Source organism: Marmota flaviventris, chromosome 6 (genome assembly GCF_047511675.1).
Source record: "Marmota flaviventris isolate mMarFla1 chromosome 6, mMarFla1.hap1, whole genome shotgun sequence".
In the NCBI taxonomy this organism is placed as follows: Eukaryota; Metazoa; Chordata; class Mammalia; order Rodentia; family Sciuridae; genus Marmota; species Marmota flaviventris.
The window spans coordinates 19,017,163-19,031,947 of NC_092503.1; the positions used below are offsets into that span (position 1 = coordinate 19,017,163).

The 14,785-nt window shown below is 34.6% G+C and overlaps 1 protein-coding gene across 9 annotated transcripts in view; it reads right to left on the minus strand.

Moving 5' to 3' along the window:
- Adgb (androglobin) overlaps positions 1-14,785 on the minus strand; it is a 169,142-nt gene that overhangs the window by 45,720 nt on the left and 108,637 nt on the right. For all 9 annotated transcript variants that reach the window (XM_071612936.1, XM_071612933.1, XM_071612934.1 and 6 more), the window contains 3 exons: positions 11,385-11,572; positions 7,997-8,181; positions 605-804 (listed from right to left, as the gene is read on the minus strand). In XM_071612936.1, coding sequence (XP_071469037.1) covers positions 605-804; positions 7,997-8,181; positions 11,385-11,572 — 573 coding nt within the window. The remainder of the gene's footprint in view (positions 1-604; positions 805-7,996; positions 8,182-11,384; positions 11,573-14,785) is intronic.

The window sequence follows — 14,785 nt, forward strand, 5'->3', positions numbered from 1 at the left end:
ATTTTCCTCTCATTTTGTCTTTACATTATCTGTGACCTTTTATTTAAAAGTATTATTTAGAACTACTTATACTTGAATATTATTTTTATATAACTTTAGAACTGTAGCTTTTCAGTTGATTATTATGTTGATATTTATTGTAATTACTGTCATATTATGACATATTTCTGGCACCTTATTTTCTTTTCAATTCCTTTTACTATTTTATGCTATTGTTTCCAATGGCTGTGCCATATTTTATTCTGCTGTTTTAAAATAAATGCATTGTCTTTTTTCCTTTCTAACTTGGGTCACATACACTCACCTTTTATTAATGTGTAATTGTTATAAGAATATGACCTTTAGTGGTATGTATTATAACTTATTTTCAAACTAACATGATTACATATACATCCTACGGTTGGCATAGAGGTTAAGTTTGCCATTTGATTAAAGATCTTAGCATAGAGAAACTGTTCAAGAAAGTCTCATTCTTCAATTCAGGTTGTTCACTGATGGCATAGCAGATAGAAAGTATTTGACAACTTCTAGGAAGAGAATTATTTTATTGTTAGATTTTTTTAGGAGCAGTGCAATTGAGTGATAATTTTTAATGTTAATATACCTGCTGTGGTGTGCTAGAATTTTCTTCTACAGATGACATAGTGACCACTTCCTCCTCCACCAGAGGCTGACCAGTATCTACTATTGCACTTCCAGGTCTACTCTTATAGGATTTCTGACTTCCCTGTGCAGATTTCTTCTTAGAATATACTTCTGGCTCTTTTTTGGTTGATAGGTGACTTGAAAGAATTTGCTTGCTAGCTGAATGAGAAAAATAGTAAGTATAATATTAATATGTGATATGCACAACTATTAATAAAACAGTTATATCCCTTTATATTATGTTCAGAGGGAGAGGTTTATCTTAACAAGATAAAAACTACCACCACTGGATTCTTTGGAATATTATGGCTTTAAAGAAATCTACTCTAATAATATGTGACCTGCATAGAGTACTACATATTCTGAACAACCACTGATTGCTAAAAGAATATGTTACAATCTCTTATTCATTTGCTGTTGAATGAATGACACCACACACCAGGCAACTGGTTTCCTTTAATTTTTAATTTCTATATTAATTATTTTGTAATGAACAGATGATATAAGTACCACTGGGAGCAATAAAAACAGAAAGGTATTAAATGTTATTAATTAATTTTTCAAATATACTTGGAGGTACATTAAGTGAATGAGAAAGAAATTCCATTTCTAGTCATGACTGAATAATGGGCACTGGACACATTCTCCTATCATAAAAAGAATGATAAAATTGGACAAAACTTATAAATCAACTCTTTTCAGCAACTGGACAATATACAGTCCAGGACTGAAATCCTTGAGAGTAAGAAAATGTACAAGGTGATCTCTCTACTTCCCCAGATTTCTGCCTGAAAGCACTCAGGCAGACACAGGAAGGTGCAGTCCTGAGCAGTAATTCTGCCAGGTTCAGAAATAAATATGGAGTTGTCAACTGAGTAAGCAAAGAGACATATCTGAGCAGCAGAGGTGCTTAGGATATACACAGGAGTTCATCTGAATCTTTTGCTGAATTCTGAACTTCCTTTTTACAAACACTCAATAACTCCTGGCAGATCATAACTACTAGAAGAGATCTGGGAGCAGGAGTGGGGAGTTAATGGAGATTCTGTTAGTTGCACAGTATTGAGAGATATTGATGTTCTCACCTGCCAAAATGAAGTGAATTTAATAAACACACAGAATATGCTGTTGAGACCCAAGGAAGTCCAAGCTTCAAGAACAGAGTTAGCCTGACGTTAGAGTAATGGCAACTCAGGACTGGATTCAAAATATCTCATGATCAAATCTTGGTAGAAGCATGCTAAATTGTTAATAAATTAACTAACTTCCAGAACATAGTTCAACATTCTTTCAATGAGGAGAGCATAATCTAGATCATTAACAATGTTGCATGCACAATGTACAATACATAATTGATCTATTAAGAAACATGAAATGTGACCACATCTGAAAAATAAAGTCAACAAAAGTAGAAGTAGGAGGATTGTGAGTTCAAAGTCAGCCCTAGCAATTTAGTGAGGCACTAAGCAAGTAAGTGAGACCCTGTGTCTAAATAAAAAATACAAAATAGGGCTGGTGATGTTGCTCAGTGGTTGAGTGCCCTGAGTTCAATCCTTGGTGAAAAAAAAAAAAAAGGAGATACATAGCTGACATAGATGATGGATTTAACACACCTGTAATCCCAGCTATGTGGGAGGCTAAGGTAGAAGGATTACAAGTTTGAACCCACCCTTGGCAACTCAGCTAGACCCTGTCTCAAAATAAAAAATAAAAAGGTTAAGGATGTAGTTCAATGGCAAAAAAAAAAAAACTCTCTGTGGGTTAAATCCCCAGTACCACATATACACAAAATAAAAAACTTTTGCATAAGCTGTTAAGGGAAAAGATGAGAATATCTAACGAAAAATGGTGAACACCAACAAGAAAAATAAAATATATATAGAATCAAAAGAAATCTATATTTAACTATGTATGAAATATAATTTCCTATCAAATTGAGAATAATAGATCAGTGAACTTGAAGATAAGTAATAGAAATAATCTAAAAAGAAACATGGAGTGGAATAATGGATAGAGGCTAATGGTATGATATTGCAGTAGATTAAAAAGTGACCCTCACAAAACAAATACATACACACAGAACCTCAGTATATGACTTTAATTGACATAGGGTAGCTGTATCTGTAATTAAAGTATGGATCCTGAGATGACATCAGTCTGGAATTATACTCATGCTAAATCCAACAATGGTGTCCTTGAAGAATCAGAAAATAAGAAGATACAGAATCATAAAGAAAGACATGAGCCTTGTGAAGATTTTCGGTCTTCCAGAATAGTGAGAGAATATTTTTTGTTTGTTTGTTAAGTTACCCAGATTGTAGTACAATAGTCTCTCCTAATCTATAGGGATATGTTCCTAGACTCCTGTTTGATGCCTGAAACTGAGGTTAGTAACAAACTCTAAGATGATATTTCCTTAGAAGACACAGAAACAAACCTATATAAATACAGTTATGTCATACTAGACAAAGGATCTAAAAATACATTGGAGAAAAGGTTGCCTCTTCAACAAATGGTGATGGCAAAACCGGAACTCCATATGCAGCAAAATGAAATTAAACCCCTATCTCACCCTGCACAAAACTCAACTCAAAGTGGGTGAAGGACCTAGTAATTAGACCAAAGACCTTAAGCCTAATAGAAGAAAAAGGAGGCCCAAATCTTCATCATATTGGCTTAGGACCTGATCTCCTTAACAAGACTCCTAAAGCACAAGAAATAAAATCAAGAATCAAAAATTGAAATGGATTTAAACTAAAAAAGCTTTTTCTCAGTAAAAGAAACAACCAGTAATGTAAAGAGAGAGTCTGCAGGGTGGAAGAAAATCTTTACCACATGCACATCAGATAGCACCATAATCTCCAGGATATATAAATGACTCAAAAAACTTAACACCGAAAAAACAAATGACCCAATCAATAAATAGGCTAAGGAGCTGAACAGATTTCACAGAAGAAGAAATACAATCAATCGATAAATATATGAAAAAAATGTTCAACATTTTTAGCAATTAGAGAAATGCAAATCAAAACTACTCTAAGATTTCATATCACCCCGGTCAGAATGGCAATTATCAAGAATACAAACAACAATAAATGTTGAAGAGGATGTAGGGGGAAAAGGCACACTCATACATTGCAGGTGGGACTGCAAACTGGTGCAACCTCTTTGGAAAGTAGTATGGAGATTCCTTAGAAAACTTGGAATGGAACCACCATTTGACCCAGCTATCCCACTCTTCAATATACACCCAAAAGACTTAAAATTGGCATTGTACAGTGATGCAGCCACATCAATGTTTATAGCAGATGAATTCACAATAGCTAAACTGTGGAATCATCCTAGATGCCCTTCAGTAGATGAATGGATAAAGAAACTCGGATATATATACACACAATGTAATATTACTCAGCCTTAAAGAATAATGAAATTATGGCATTTGTAGGTAAATTGAAGGAGTTGGATAATATCATGCTAAGCAAAATAAACTCAATCCCCCAAAACCAAAGGCCAAATGTTTTCTCTGATATGTGGATGCTGATGCATAAAGGGGGTGGGTGTGGGGAGGTGACAAGGGAGGAATGGAGGAACATTGGATTGGGCAGAGGGGAAGGTAGGGGGTATGGGGGTGGGAAAGTTGATGGAATGAGATGTACATTATTATCCTATGTAGATGTATGATTGCACAAATGTTGTGAATCTGCATCGCATATAACCAGTGAAATGAAAAGTTGTGTTCCATTGGTGTATAATGAGTCATAATGCATTCTGCTGTCATGCATAACTAATTAGAACAACAGCACCAAAAAAAATCTAAGATGGGCAATCAATAAAAGAAAAAAAAAGCTTTCATTCACATATATATGATAAAATTATAAATTAAGCACAATAAGAGATTAATTATAATAACAAAATATAATAACATACTGTATTAAGAGTTATGTGGATGTAATCTGTCTGTCTGTCTCTCTCCCTCTCCCTCTCTCTCTCTCTCTCTCACTTAAAGTATTTGTACTTTCACATTTTCACTTAAAGGAAACACTTTCCAAATCCAAATTTCCAACATCACTAGTCTTGGGTATTGGGACTATTATTAAGTAAAATAAGGGTTACATGAACCTAAACACTGTGATACCATGACAAAGATCAATGATGACCTGATAAGCTAGATAGGCACTAAGTGACTAATGGGCATGTAGTGTATAACGTGAGGACACACTGGAAAAAGGGATGATTTGCATCTTGGGCAGGACAAAGAAAAATGGTGCAAGATTTTATCAGACTACTCAAAATGGCACAAGATAAATTGCTATTGCTAGAATTTTCCATTTAAGATTTTTGAACCATACTTTATCATGGGTAACTAATTTAACTAATCTAGTTCGCTAAAGCAACCCAAGGAAAGTAATGCAGATATCAATGGTATGATGTACGTATTTTTAGTCCTAGATGGAACTCCTATAAAAGTAAAATACTTAGAAATAAATTTTTAAAAAAGTATTGCAAAATCTGCTCATTGGCAATATGAAAATTGCTGACAGAAATAGAAGACTAAAATAAATTGGGAGATACACCCATATTCATGAGCCAGAAAAACTCAAATTTTGTTAAGCTCACCAAATTCAACACAAGCAAAAATAAAAATTGAAAGCTAAGATTTTCAAGCAAATGTGTTTTCAGAGTAAAATAGATATTAAATCAATTGATTAAAACAGAGTCTAAAAGTAGACTCACACAGACGTGGTCAATTGATTTTTGAATACTATCAAGGTAATTCAATAGGTAAAATATTTTATCTCCAACATACAATGCTAAGACAACTGGATATCCACATGGGAGTAAAAAGAACATTTACCTCATTCCTGATATCATACATAGAAATTATTTCAAGATGGATCATAAAAGCAAACATATGTTAATATTATACAACTTATAAAATGAGTCATCAAATAAATTATTTATCATCTTAGATGAAGCAATTTTTTATTAAATGAAACAAAAAAATACTTGTAATTTTTTTTAAACAACAATTTTGACTTTATCAAAATTAAAAGATTCTGTACTAAAAGTTTACTGTTAAGGAATTAAAAAGAAAAGGCTTCGATTAGAAGATCATATTTGCAAAGTATATATTTGATGAAGGGCTCTCTAGAATAAAAAGGATAGTTTAATAAGAATAGGGAAACTCATTAAAATATGGGTGTAATGTGTGCATAGAAATTCACTCAAGTTATATACATGAAAAAAACACACATAAATATTTTTAATCATTAAAATCATTAAATCCTTTAAATTAAAAAATAAAATTGCCTTTTAAAATCCCACTTATATAGACATCATTTAGAAATATTCTGTGGATTGAGCAAAAGGATCCTTACTGTTTTGTGCACTTGTTATTTAAGTAAGCTTCATGGGCTTTCTTATTTATTGTTTGTTGTTGTTGCTGTTATTGTTATTTTTTTATTTTATTTTTTTTAAATTTTTTATTACCGGGAATTGAACTCAGGGACATTCCACCACTGAGCCACATCCCCAGCCCTATTTGTATTTGAGTTGCTTAGTGCTTCGTGGTTTGTGAGGCTGGCTTTAAACTCTCAATCCTTCTGTCTCAGCCTCCCAAGCCGCTGGAATTACAGGTCTGAGCCACTGCATCTGGCTTTGTTGTTATTTTTATTTACTTATTTTTAAATTAATTTCTTGTGGATATACACGATGTTGAGATTCACTGTGGTGTACTCCTGTATTTAGGAAAATTATGTGAGATTCATTCCACTTCCTGTCCTTTTCCTATCCCCCTTACATCCCTTTATTGCCCTTTGTCTATTCCACTAAACTTCTGTTTTCCCCACTACCTGCCACCATTACATGGGTTAGCTTCTACATATCAGAGAAAGCATGCAGCCTTTGGTTTGGGGGATTGGCTTATTTCACTTAGCATGATAGTCTCCATTTCCATCCATTTACCAGCAAATGTCATAAAATTATTCTTCTTTATGGCTGAGTAATACTTCATCATGTACATATACCACATTTTCTTTATCCATCTGTTGAAGGGCACCTAGGTTGGCTCCATAGCTTAGCTATTGTGAATTGTGCTGCTATAAACATTGATGTGGCTGTGTCACAGTAGTATACTGATTTAAAATCCTTTGTATATATACAGAGGAGTCAGATAACTGGGTAAAATGGTGGTCCCATCCCTAGTTTTTTGAGAAATCCCCATACTGCTCTACAGAGTGGTTGCACCAATTTGCAGTCCCACCAGCAATGTATGAGTGAAACTTTTCCCCCACATTCTTGCCAACATTTATTATTAATTGTGTTCTTCATAAATTAACATTCTGACTAGAATGGCATGGAATCTCAGTATAGTTTTAATTTTCATTTCTCTAATTGCTGGAGATGTTGAACATTTAGTTGTACTGTTGTTCTGGATAGAACATTGTATTAGGAAAAGAAAAAGGCTCACACTACTAATTTCTGTGTAAAGTGGTTGGATATCAGAGTATTTGCAGTGGCCTGCAGCTCAGCCCACTCTTCCTAACCTTGCCCACCCACAGTTGTTAGGGAGAGAAGGAAAGAGGTCAATAGTCTGTGTCACCAGTTAATGTCTATATTGCTTGGTAGGTCCAGATATACCCAACCCTCAAAAAGCCCACATATACATATTAGACTAGAAATATGTACAAAACTTATTTTATATATAAAAAGAAATTTATTTTTAGCAGTTTGCTAGCACACTTAAGATAATCAACACCAGCTCTATTTGGAAGCAGCACCCAGGAAGCATGCTGATAACCAAATAGCTATGCAAAGGTCAAGTAGAAGATATAATCAATTAGAGAAATATAACAGGATGGCAGAAAAAAATTCTGCATATCAAATCAAATGTAAGTAGATTGTATCCTCTATTTAAAGTCTAGAATCTTGTATTGAACAGAAAAAAACTATAAGAGAAAGTAATAACCTAATTTTAAACTTATATTAATTTTAATAAATAGAATATTATAAAAAACAATAAATTAGAAATAAAAGAAAGGCAAAAGGTCTTTTAAAATGAGAACATTCTTCTAATTATTAAAGCCCATAAAGAAGAAAATAAATTTTTATTTTTCTTCAAGGTGAAGAGTCTTTAAAGTATAATTATAACCAGTCTGCTGATAGTCATAGCCTAATTTGAAACACAAATGTCAGTGGCATCAAATAATGGTTTTTTAAAAAATATATTATTCTACTACCAATTTTTACTGATTTAGATGGTAACTTGCTGTCTTATCTTTAAACCTTTAAAAAATGTTACAAAAAACATAATTTATGGATCCAGATCCCCCTGTCCAAAAGGCACACTTACACTGGGAGCTCACAGTTTTCTCACTCCCCAGGAAGTTAAATACTGGGATGAGAGCTTGGCCTTTTCCAATGGAGCTCACCATGGTTTCTTCATTTTCTAGCACCTGAAGCTTGATGAATACGTCTGGCTTGGATGTACGTACCTGTATTGTAAGAGGATGCTGTAATGCCACTTTAACACAATACCTATTGGGAAAAATATGAACTTCATAAGCAAGTGCATTGTTTTTCTTCAAGTCAGTAAACAAAATGGCATAATTTTCTAAAAGCATTGTCAAAAAGTAAAACCACGCTGTGAAGTCCTCTTTAGCAAAGGATCCCAACATGGTAGGGTGAAACAAAATGAGTCTACTTTTATCATCCTTAAATCCCCAAGTAGGAAATGCATCTTTTTGTTTGGATATGATGAGCCACTTTTGAAACTTGACAGACCCAAAAGCCACCATACTTCATAGAGCTGCAACCTGCTACTACCACACCAACTCATTCCATCAGATCCTCCTTCACGTTGCACAAAGAGCACAGCTTACAGAGGCAGAAGCCTTCCATGCATCACTCTTCAGTGTTCTCATTTATCAAACACACAGAGAAGCTGAAATAGCACCCACAGCCTCCACCCTCACCCTTTTCCGTATATATGAGAAACCTCAAAATCTAAAACGTGCAATCTAACCCATACTTTCTAACTCCTCCCTGGTGCCACTGAAGAGTTGTAGGGGCCTTGTTTGTTTTGTCTTATTTTGTTTTGTTTTCATTTTTTCTATTTCTAGTGATTCCTTACAAATGCTCAGGACTTTATCAACTTTCCACTTCTCTACAAACTTGCCCTTCTGAGTATCCTGCTACCTGTATCATAAACACTCTCTCTTTGTTCCTCCTTGTCATTAACATTCCTACATGTGCAGTTGAAGCAAATACATCCACCTTGCAGTCCGGATGGCCACACTTCCTTTCTGGGAGCCATCTCGGTAGATCACCTACTTCTGCTCTTCTCACCATGTCACTTTCTGTAGTCTGCTCTGTCACCAACCCAGGCGCTAAACGTGTTCTTGTCAAGGTGTCAAGCAGCTTATCACTACTGTATACAAACTTCAGTTCTCGTCTTCCTTGACCTCTCAAGAGAAACTGACAGGGTTGATTCTACCTTCATTTCCTCCTGCTTTAAAAATCCCCCCCATGAGCAGAGCAACATTCCCTCTTTTTTTCAGGACTGCTCTTTTCAGGCTTCTCAGACATTGACGTTCCCACAAATATCAAGAGAATCCTAATGTTCTTTTCTGAGTCTGATTCTCATTTTATACAATTTCCTGGGTACCCCACAAGCCAAAACAGAAAAACAATTCCCAAACAAAAGTGTCCTACCAGCCATATACCTGTGTCACGTGGCTATTTTGCTTGTCTATTAAACAGCTAGGAAGGAGTTAATTGTCTTCCTGTTGACCACCACCTTACACATGACTTTCTCCCTCTGTATCCTCTACTGCATAAATGGCACTATCCAAATATTTGTCAAGCCCCAGGTATTCCAATAAATCAAGACTCTCAGTTTTTGCCTTGATTTGTTAAAATCCTTTTTCCTCTCTCCAGATCCAGGTCACTATAATGGACTGAAATGCGTCCCCTCCTCTCACAAAAGATGTTTTATAGTTCTCACCACCCCATGTCTCACAATGTCACATTATTTGGAGATAGGAGTTTTCAGAGGTAATCAAGTTAAAATGAGGTCATTTGGGAAAGAGTCCTAATGGAACATAACTGGTGGTTTTATAATAAAGAGGGGGAATTTAGGAATAGAGTCACATAAGAGAAACACCATGCAGAAATTGAAGCAGAGATTGGGGTGCTGATCCACAAGCCAGGTAGCACCAGCAATTATCACCAAACCACAGGATGCCAGGAAAAGTGAAAGGACAGATTCTCTGCACAGCCCTCAAGAGTGACCCACCCTGCTGACACCGTGATTTCAGACTTGGAGCTTCCAGAGCTGTGAGACAATGCACTTCTGTTGTTTAAGCCCAGTGTGTGGAACTCTATAATGCTACTTAAAATGATCAGAATTATAAAACTCCAGTTATGATTCTAATAATGTTCAACTGGGACACTATATTAAAATACAACAAAATTCTAACAATAGTCATTTCTAGGTTGTCTGGTTATGGATGACTTTTCTTTACTTAGTAATATATTTATATATTTTCCAAATTTTCTGTGCATAATAGTATGTTGTGGTTTAAATGTGAACTATCCCATAAAAGCTCATGTGTGAGACAAATTCAAGAGAGAAAATTAGTATTGCAACAATGCACTCAACACCAACAAATATTTAATGAAGGCCAATTATGTATCAGGTGCTGTGCTAAGTCCCACATTGAAGACATGGGTTTGGCCAATTCACATAGAAGTTCATGGGAAGGTAATTAGCTAAAATTTGTATGTCATATTCTCAGAAAGAATAAAGGACTTGAACATCACCTGAATGAACTATATCTACAGTCTTTAATGCAAAGATTTTATTGATGAATATTATTATTAAAATGATAAATTTTTCTAAGTGTAGAAGTGGAGAGAGAATATCCCATGATAAGAGGAAAAACAAATACACAATAAAACTGTATGGTCTATATGTCAGGATGAGCTCTTTAGTTCCAGTGAGAGGTTTCACTGTGCTTGATGACTGGGTGAGGCTGATGAACTCCATTCTTTGTGATCTGGATTTTATTCTATAATTGGTGAGACACTGTCAAAGATTTTGTGGTAGGGAAATCACATTTAAATATGAGTATTAGAAAAGTGATTGCTCTGGAATAAAGTATGAATATATAAGTGAATAAAGGGAGAATGATAGAGTAAAAAATGGAATATAATGGAATCATAGATTCCAGAAACAACAGTTTTATAGCTTAAACATAATAAAGGCCTGAAGTAGTGCAGGGACATTGAGAATAGAGAGGAGGGCGAGCAGAGACATGTCAGAATTAGAATCAACAGAACCAGTTAATGAAAGAGCTTGGATTCCATGCACAGGATATTCAAGGAGAGTATAGATGAGCATAAAAGGGTCAAGGTGACAGGTAGAAGAGAAACCCCACCAGGAACTGAGATGGAGCAGAGATGGAGCTGAACAAGGAGAAAGAAGTATCAAGGAGAATGTGTAACTAAAGTCAAGTAAGATGAAGTCTAAGAAAACATCATTAACATTATGTGCAATCATGTAGTCTTGATCCTGTGAAACACCCATGTAATCACATTACACTAAATTCATTCTTTCCAAATGAGTATAGAAATTGAAATTCAAAACTGATGCAAGATTTTCCTGCAGAATCAATTTTTATCCAGAAATATTAATATTTTTAAAATAATGCCTGTCCCCATCTATCATATACTTATACCTGAATAAAATTTTCTTATCATTGGGTATGTAGTAATCTCTGATTTCTTTTATGGTGAAGGTATTGCAAGGTGATTCCCGGGAGAGGCATGGGAGTGGAGTGTAAGAACCAATGAGGCGTAGCTTCCATCGAGAGCTTGCTGCATACATGTCACCAGTAAATGCTTCAGCCACAAATGTGTATCCCTTCTATAAGAAAGAGCAATTACACAGACAGGACTTATATTGTCACTGTTCTCTTAAATGTATAATATAGATTATAATATTAAAATGCTTTACTATCTCGATATACATATAGATCCCAAGATCTCTTAATACACATGGAACCACTTTCAGTAGGCCTTGAAATTCCTCTTAGAAAGTATCATCTTAAATTTTTTCAGGAAAATTATTAACATTTTTTTGTGTGTGTGGTTCCATAAAAATAAAATAAAGTACTTTATTGTGATAGATAATTCTATGCTTTCTTTTAATTCCCCTAATGCTTCCTAAGGCAAATTTTAAAATGATTACATCATTCTGGAATAGCTCAATGGCTTCTTATTTGAGTTCCCACTCTCAAAGACACATCTTTCTCAAATACTGAGATGAAGAAATCAAGAATTCATAAGTGGAGTTCCCTTGAGATGGCAATGAAAGCTATGGAAGTAACAATGCATCTGATCCCAGTGAGCCTGGATTCGTATACCGAGATGAGCTCTTGAGATTGGAGAAAACAGACTATTAAAGAATATAGGAAATTGACTACTTCATTATAGATAAAAGTTTGGTTCAACATAATTGGATATTTTGTCAAAAGAATCAATTAATCACAGCTTGATATAACAAGATGCAAAATTTCAAAGAAATTCAGGGTTTGTAAATCTAAATGCTCCTAATAAGGAATAAAAAGAGTTGTCTTCCAGTTATTCTGTTACAGAGGAAACTATGATGCTTTTAGATTTCCAGAAACAAAAATTTGTATACACACAATCCAGAATGAATAGATAAAATCTCAGTAGCTATCTAGGGATATCATCCAGAAATCCAATATTCATAATGAGATGAGAATTCAAATACTGATAAGAAACTCCTGATATCATGTTTGGGACAAATAAAAATTACATATGCAAAAGCATATTTATTCACAAAGTGTAATATGCACGGATTTATTGCTATTCTTGTGTTTGAGTTTACTGTATTAATGCATTTAAAGAACAAAACATTGACTCTTGTGTTTGTAATTTTAAGAGAAAAAAGTTATAGAATCATCTGAGAGATATTGGCAAGTGAAAATCAAAGATAAACCAGTGCTAGGATTATAAGACAGGAGCTGGCTATGCTAAATGACTTTAGAACTATTAGAATAAAAGAGTGACATAATAAGGTACCAAGAATTGAGAAATCTCATAGGTGAGTATTCTGGAACATACTGTATGGTCTTGAAGAATCATGAAAAGAAAGAGAGCAAACTATTCTATTTTTTAATTAAAATGTACCTGCAAACATGGGCTAGTAAGTTTAATATTTAACAATGGTTCTTTACCAAAGTTGTACAGCAGATGATAAAAAGGATGCCTCATGAAAAAACAAAAGAAGAAGAAATCAGATTTCTAAAAACCAACATGAATTTATGAGGTCAAGAACTAACTTATTTTTCTCTTTCTCTCATTTTTTTTCTTTCTTTCTTTCTTTTTTTTTTTTTTGCAGAATAGCATTCCATTGTGTAAAGATATCGCATTTTCTTTATCCATTCTTCTTGCTAAAGGATAACTGGGCAACTAGGCTGATTCCATGTACTGGTCATTGTGACTACTGCTGTAACAGGAAAAAAGGTGCACACACCTCTTTGAGGGGAATAAAAATGTCACCTCCTTTGGATATATGGCCAGTAAAGGAATCAGTGGATCATATGGCGTTCTATTTTTAGTTTTTTGAGGAATCTGCAAATAGTTTTCCATATTGGCTATACTACTTTACATTTCCACCAATAGAGTACAAGAATTCCCTTTCCTCTGCATGCTTGCCAGCATCTGTTATTGTCTTCCTGATGATAGCCATTCTACCTAGGGTGAAATAATATTTCATTGTGATATTGAGTTGGATCTCTCTGATGATAATTGAAATTGAGTGCTTTTTTTACATACTTGTTGGTCATTTGTGTGTTTTCTTTAGAGAATTGTCTGTTATTTTTTAGCCCATTTTTAGTTGGGTTTGTTTTATTGGTGTTCAGCTGTGTATTAGTCAGCTTTTTCACTGCTGTGATTAAAAGACCTGACAAGAACAATTTTAGAGGAGGAAAAGTTTATTTGTGGGCTCATGGTTTCAGAGGTCTCAATCCATAGACAGCAGGCTCCATTCCCCTGGGCTCAAGGTGAGGCAGAACATCATGGTGGAAGAGTGTGGTGGAGAGAAGCAGCTCACATGATGATTAGACATCAGAGACACACACCTCTTGTCAGATATAAAATATGTACGCCAAAGGCATGTCCCCAATGACTCACCTCCTCCAGCCATACCCTACCAGCCTTCAGTTTCCACTCAGTCATTCTCATCAGGGAATTCATTCACTGCTTGGGTTAAGGCTCTCGTACCCGATCAGTTCTCCTCTAAACCTTCTTGCATTGCCTCACACATGATCTTTGGAAGACACCTAATATCTAAACCATAACAGGCTGTTTTAGTACCTTGTATATTCTGGATGTCGTCATATACATCATATACATCATATACATATGTTGGATGTATCATTTGCAAATATGTTCTCTCTTTCTGTAGATTGTTTCAATCCTCCTTCTTGTTTCCTTTGCAACGTGAAAGCTTCTTAATTTGATATACTCTCATCTGTCTATTCTTACTTTGGTTGCCTGTGCTATGTAAAAAATCATTGCCTATGCCATTGTCTTGCAGTGTTTCCTCCATTTTCTTATGGTAATAATTTCATAGTTCCAGCTTTAAGATTTGGGGCTTTGATCCATTTTTAGTTGATTTTTGTATATGGTGAGAGAAAGGGATCCAGTTTCATTCTTCCACATAAGCAATACAGTTTTTCCAGCATGATTAATTGAAGAAACTGTCTTTTCCGCTGTATATTCTTGGTACCTTTGTCAAAAATCAGTTGCAGATGAGCGTGATTGATTCCTGAGTTCTTTATTCTATTCCATTATTCTATGGGTTTGTTTTTAAGCTACTATCATATTGTTGTAGTAACCAGAACTTTGTAGTATGTTTTCAAGACAAGTATTATGCCTCTAGGTTTTTGTTTGTTTGTTTTTCTCATTTGTGTATCAGTTTGTCTATTCTGTTTTGTTATTGTTGTTTTATGGAATTTTAGGGTTTTTTTTTTTCTATTTCTGTGAAAAAAGTCATTGAAATTTTGATGGGAATTACATTGAACCTTTAGATTACTTTGGACAGTCTGGT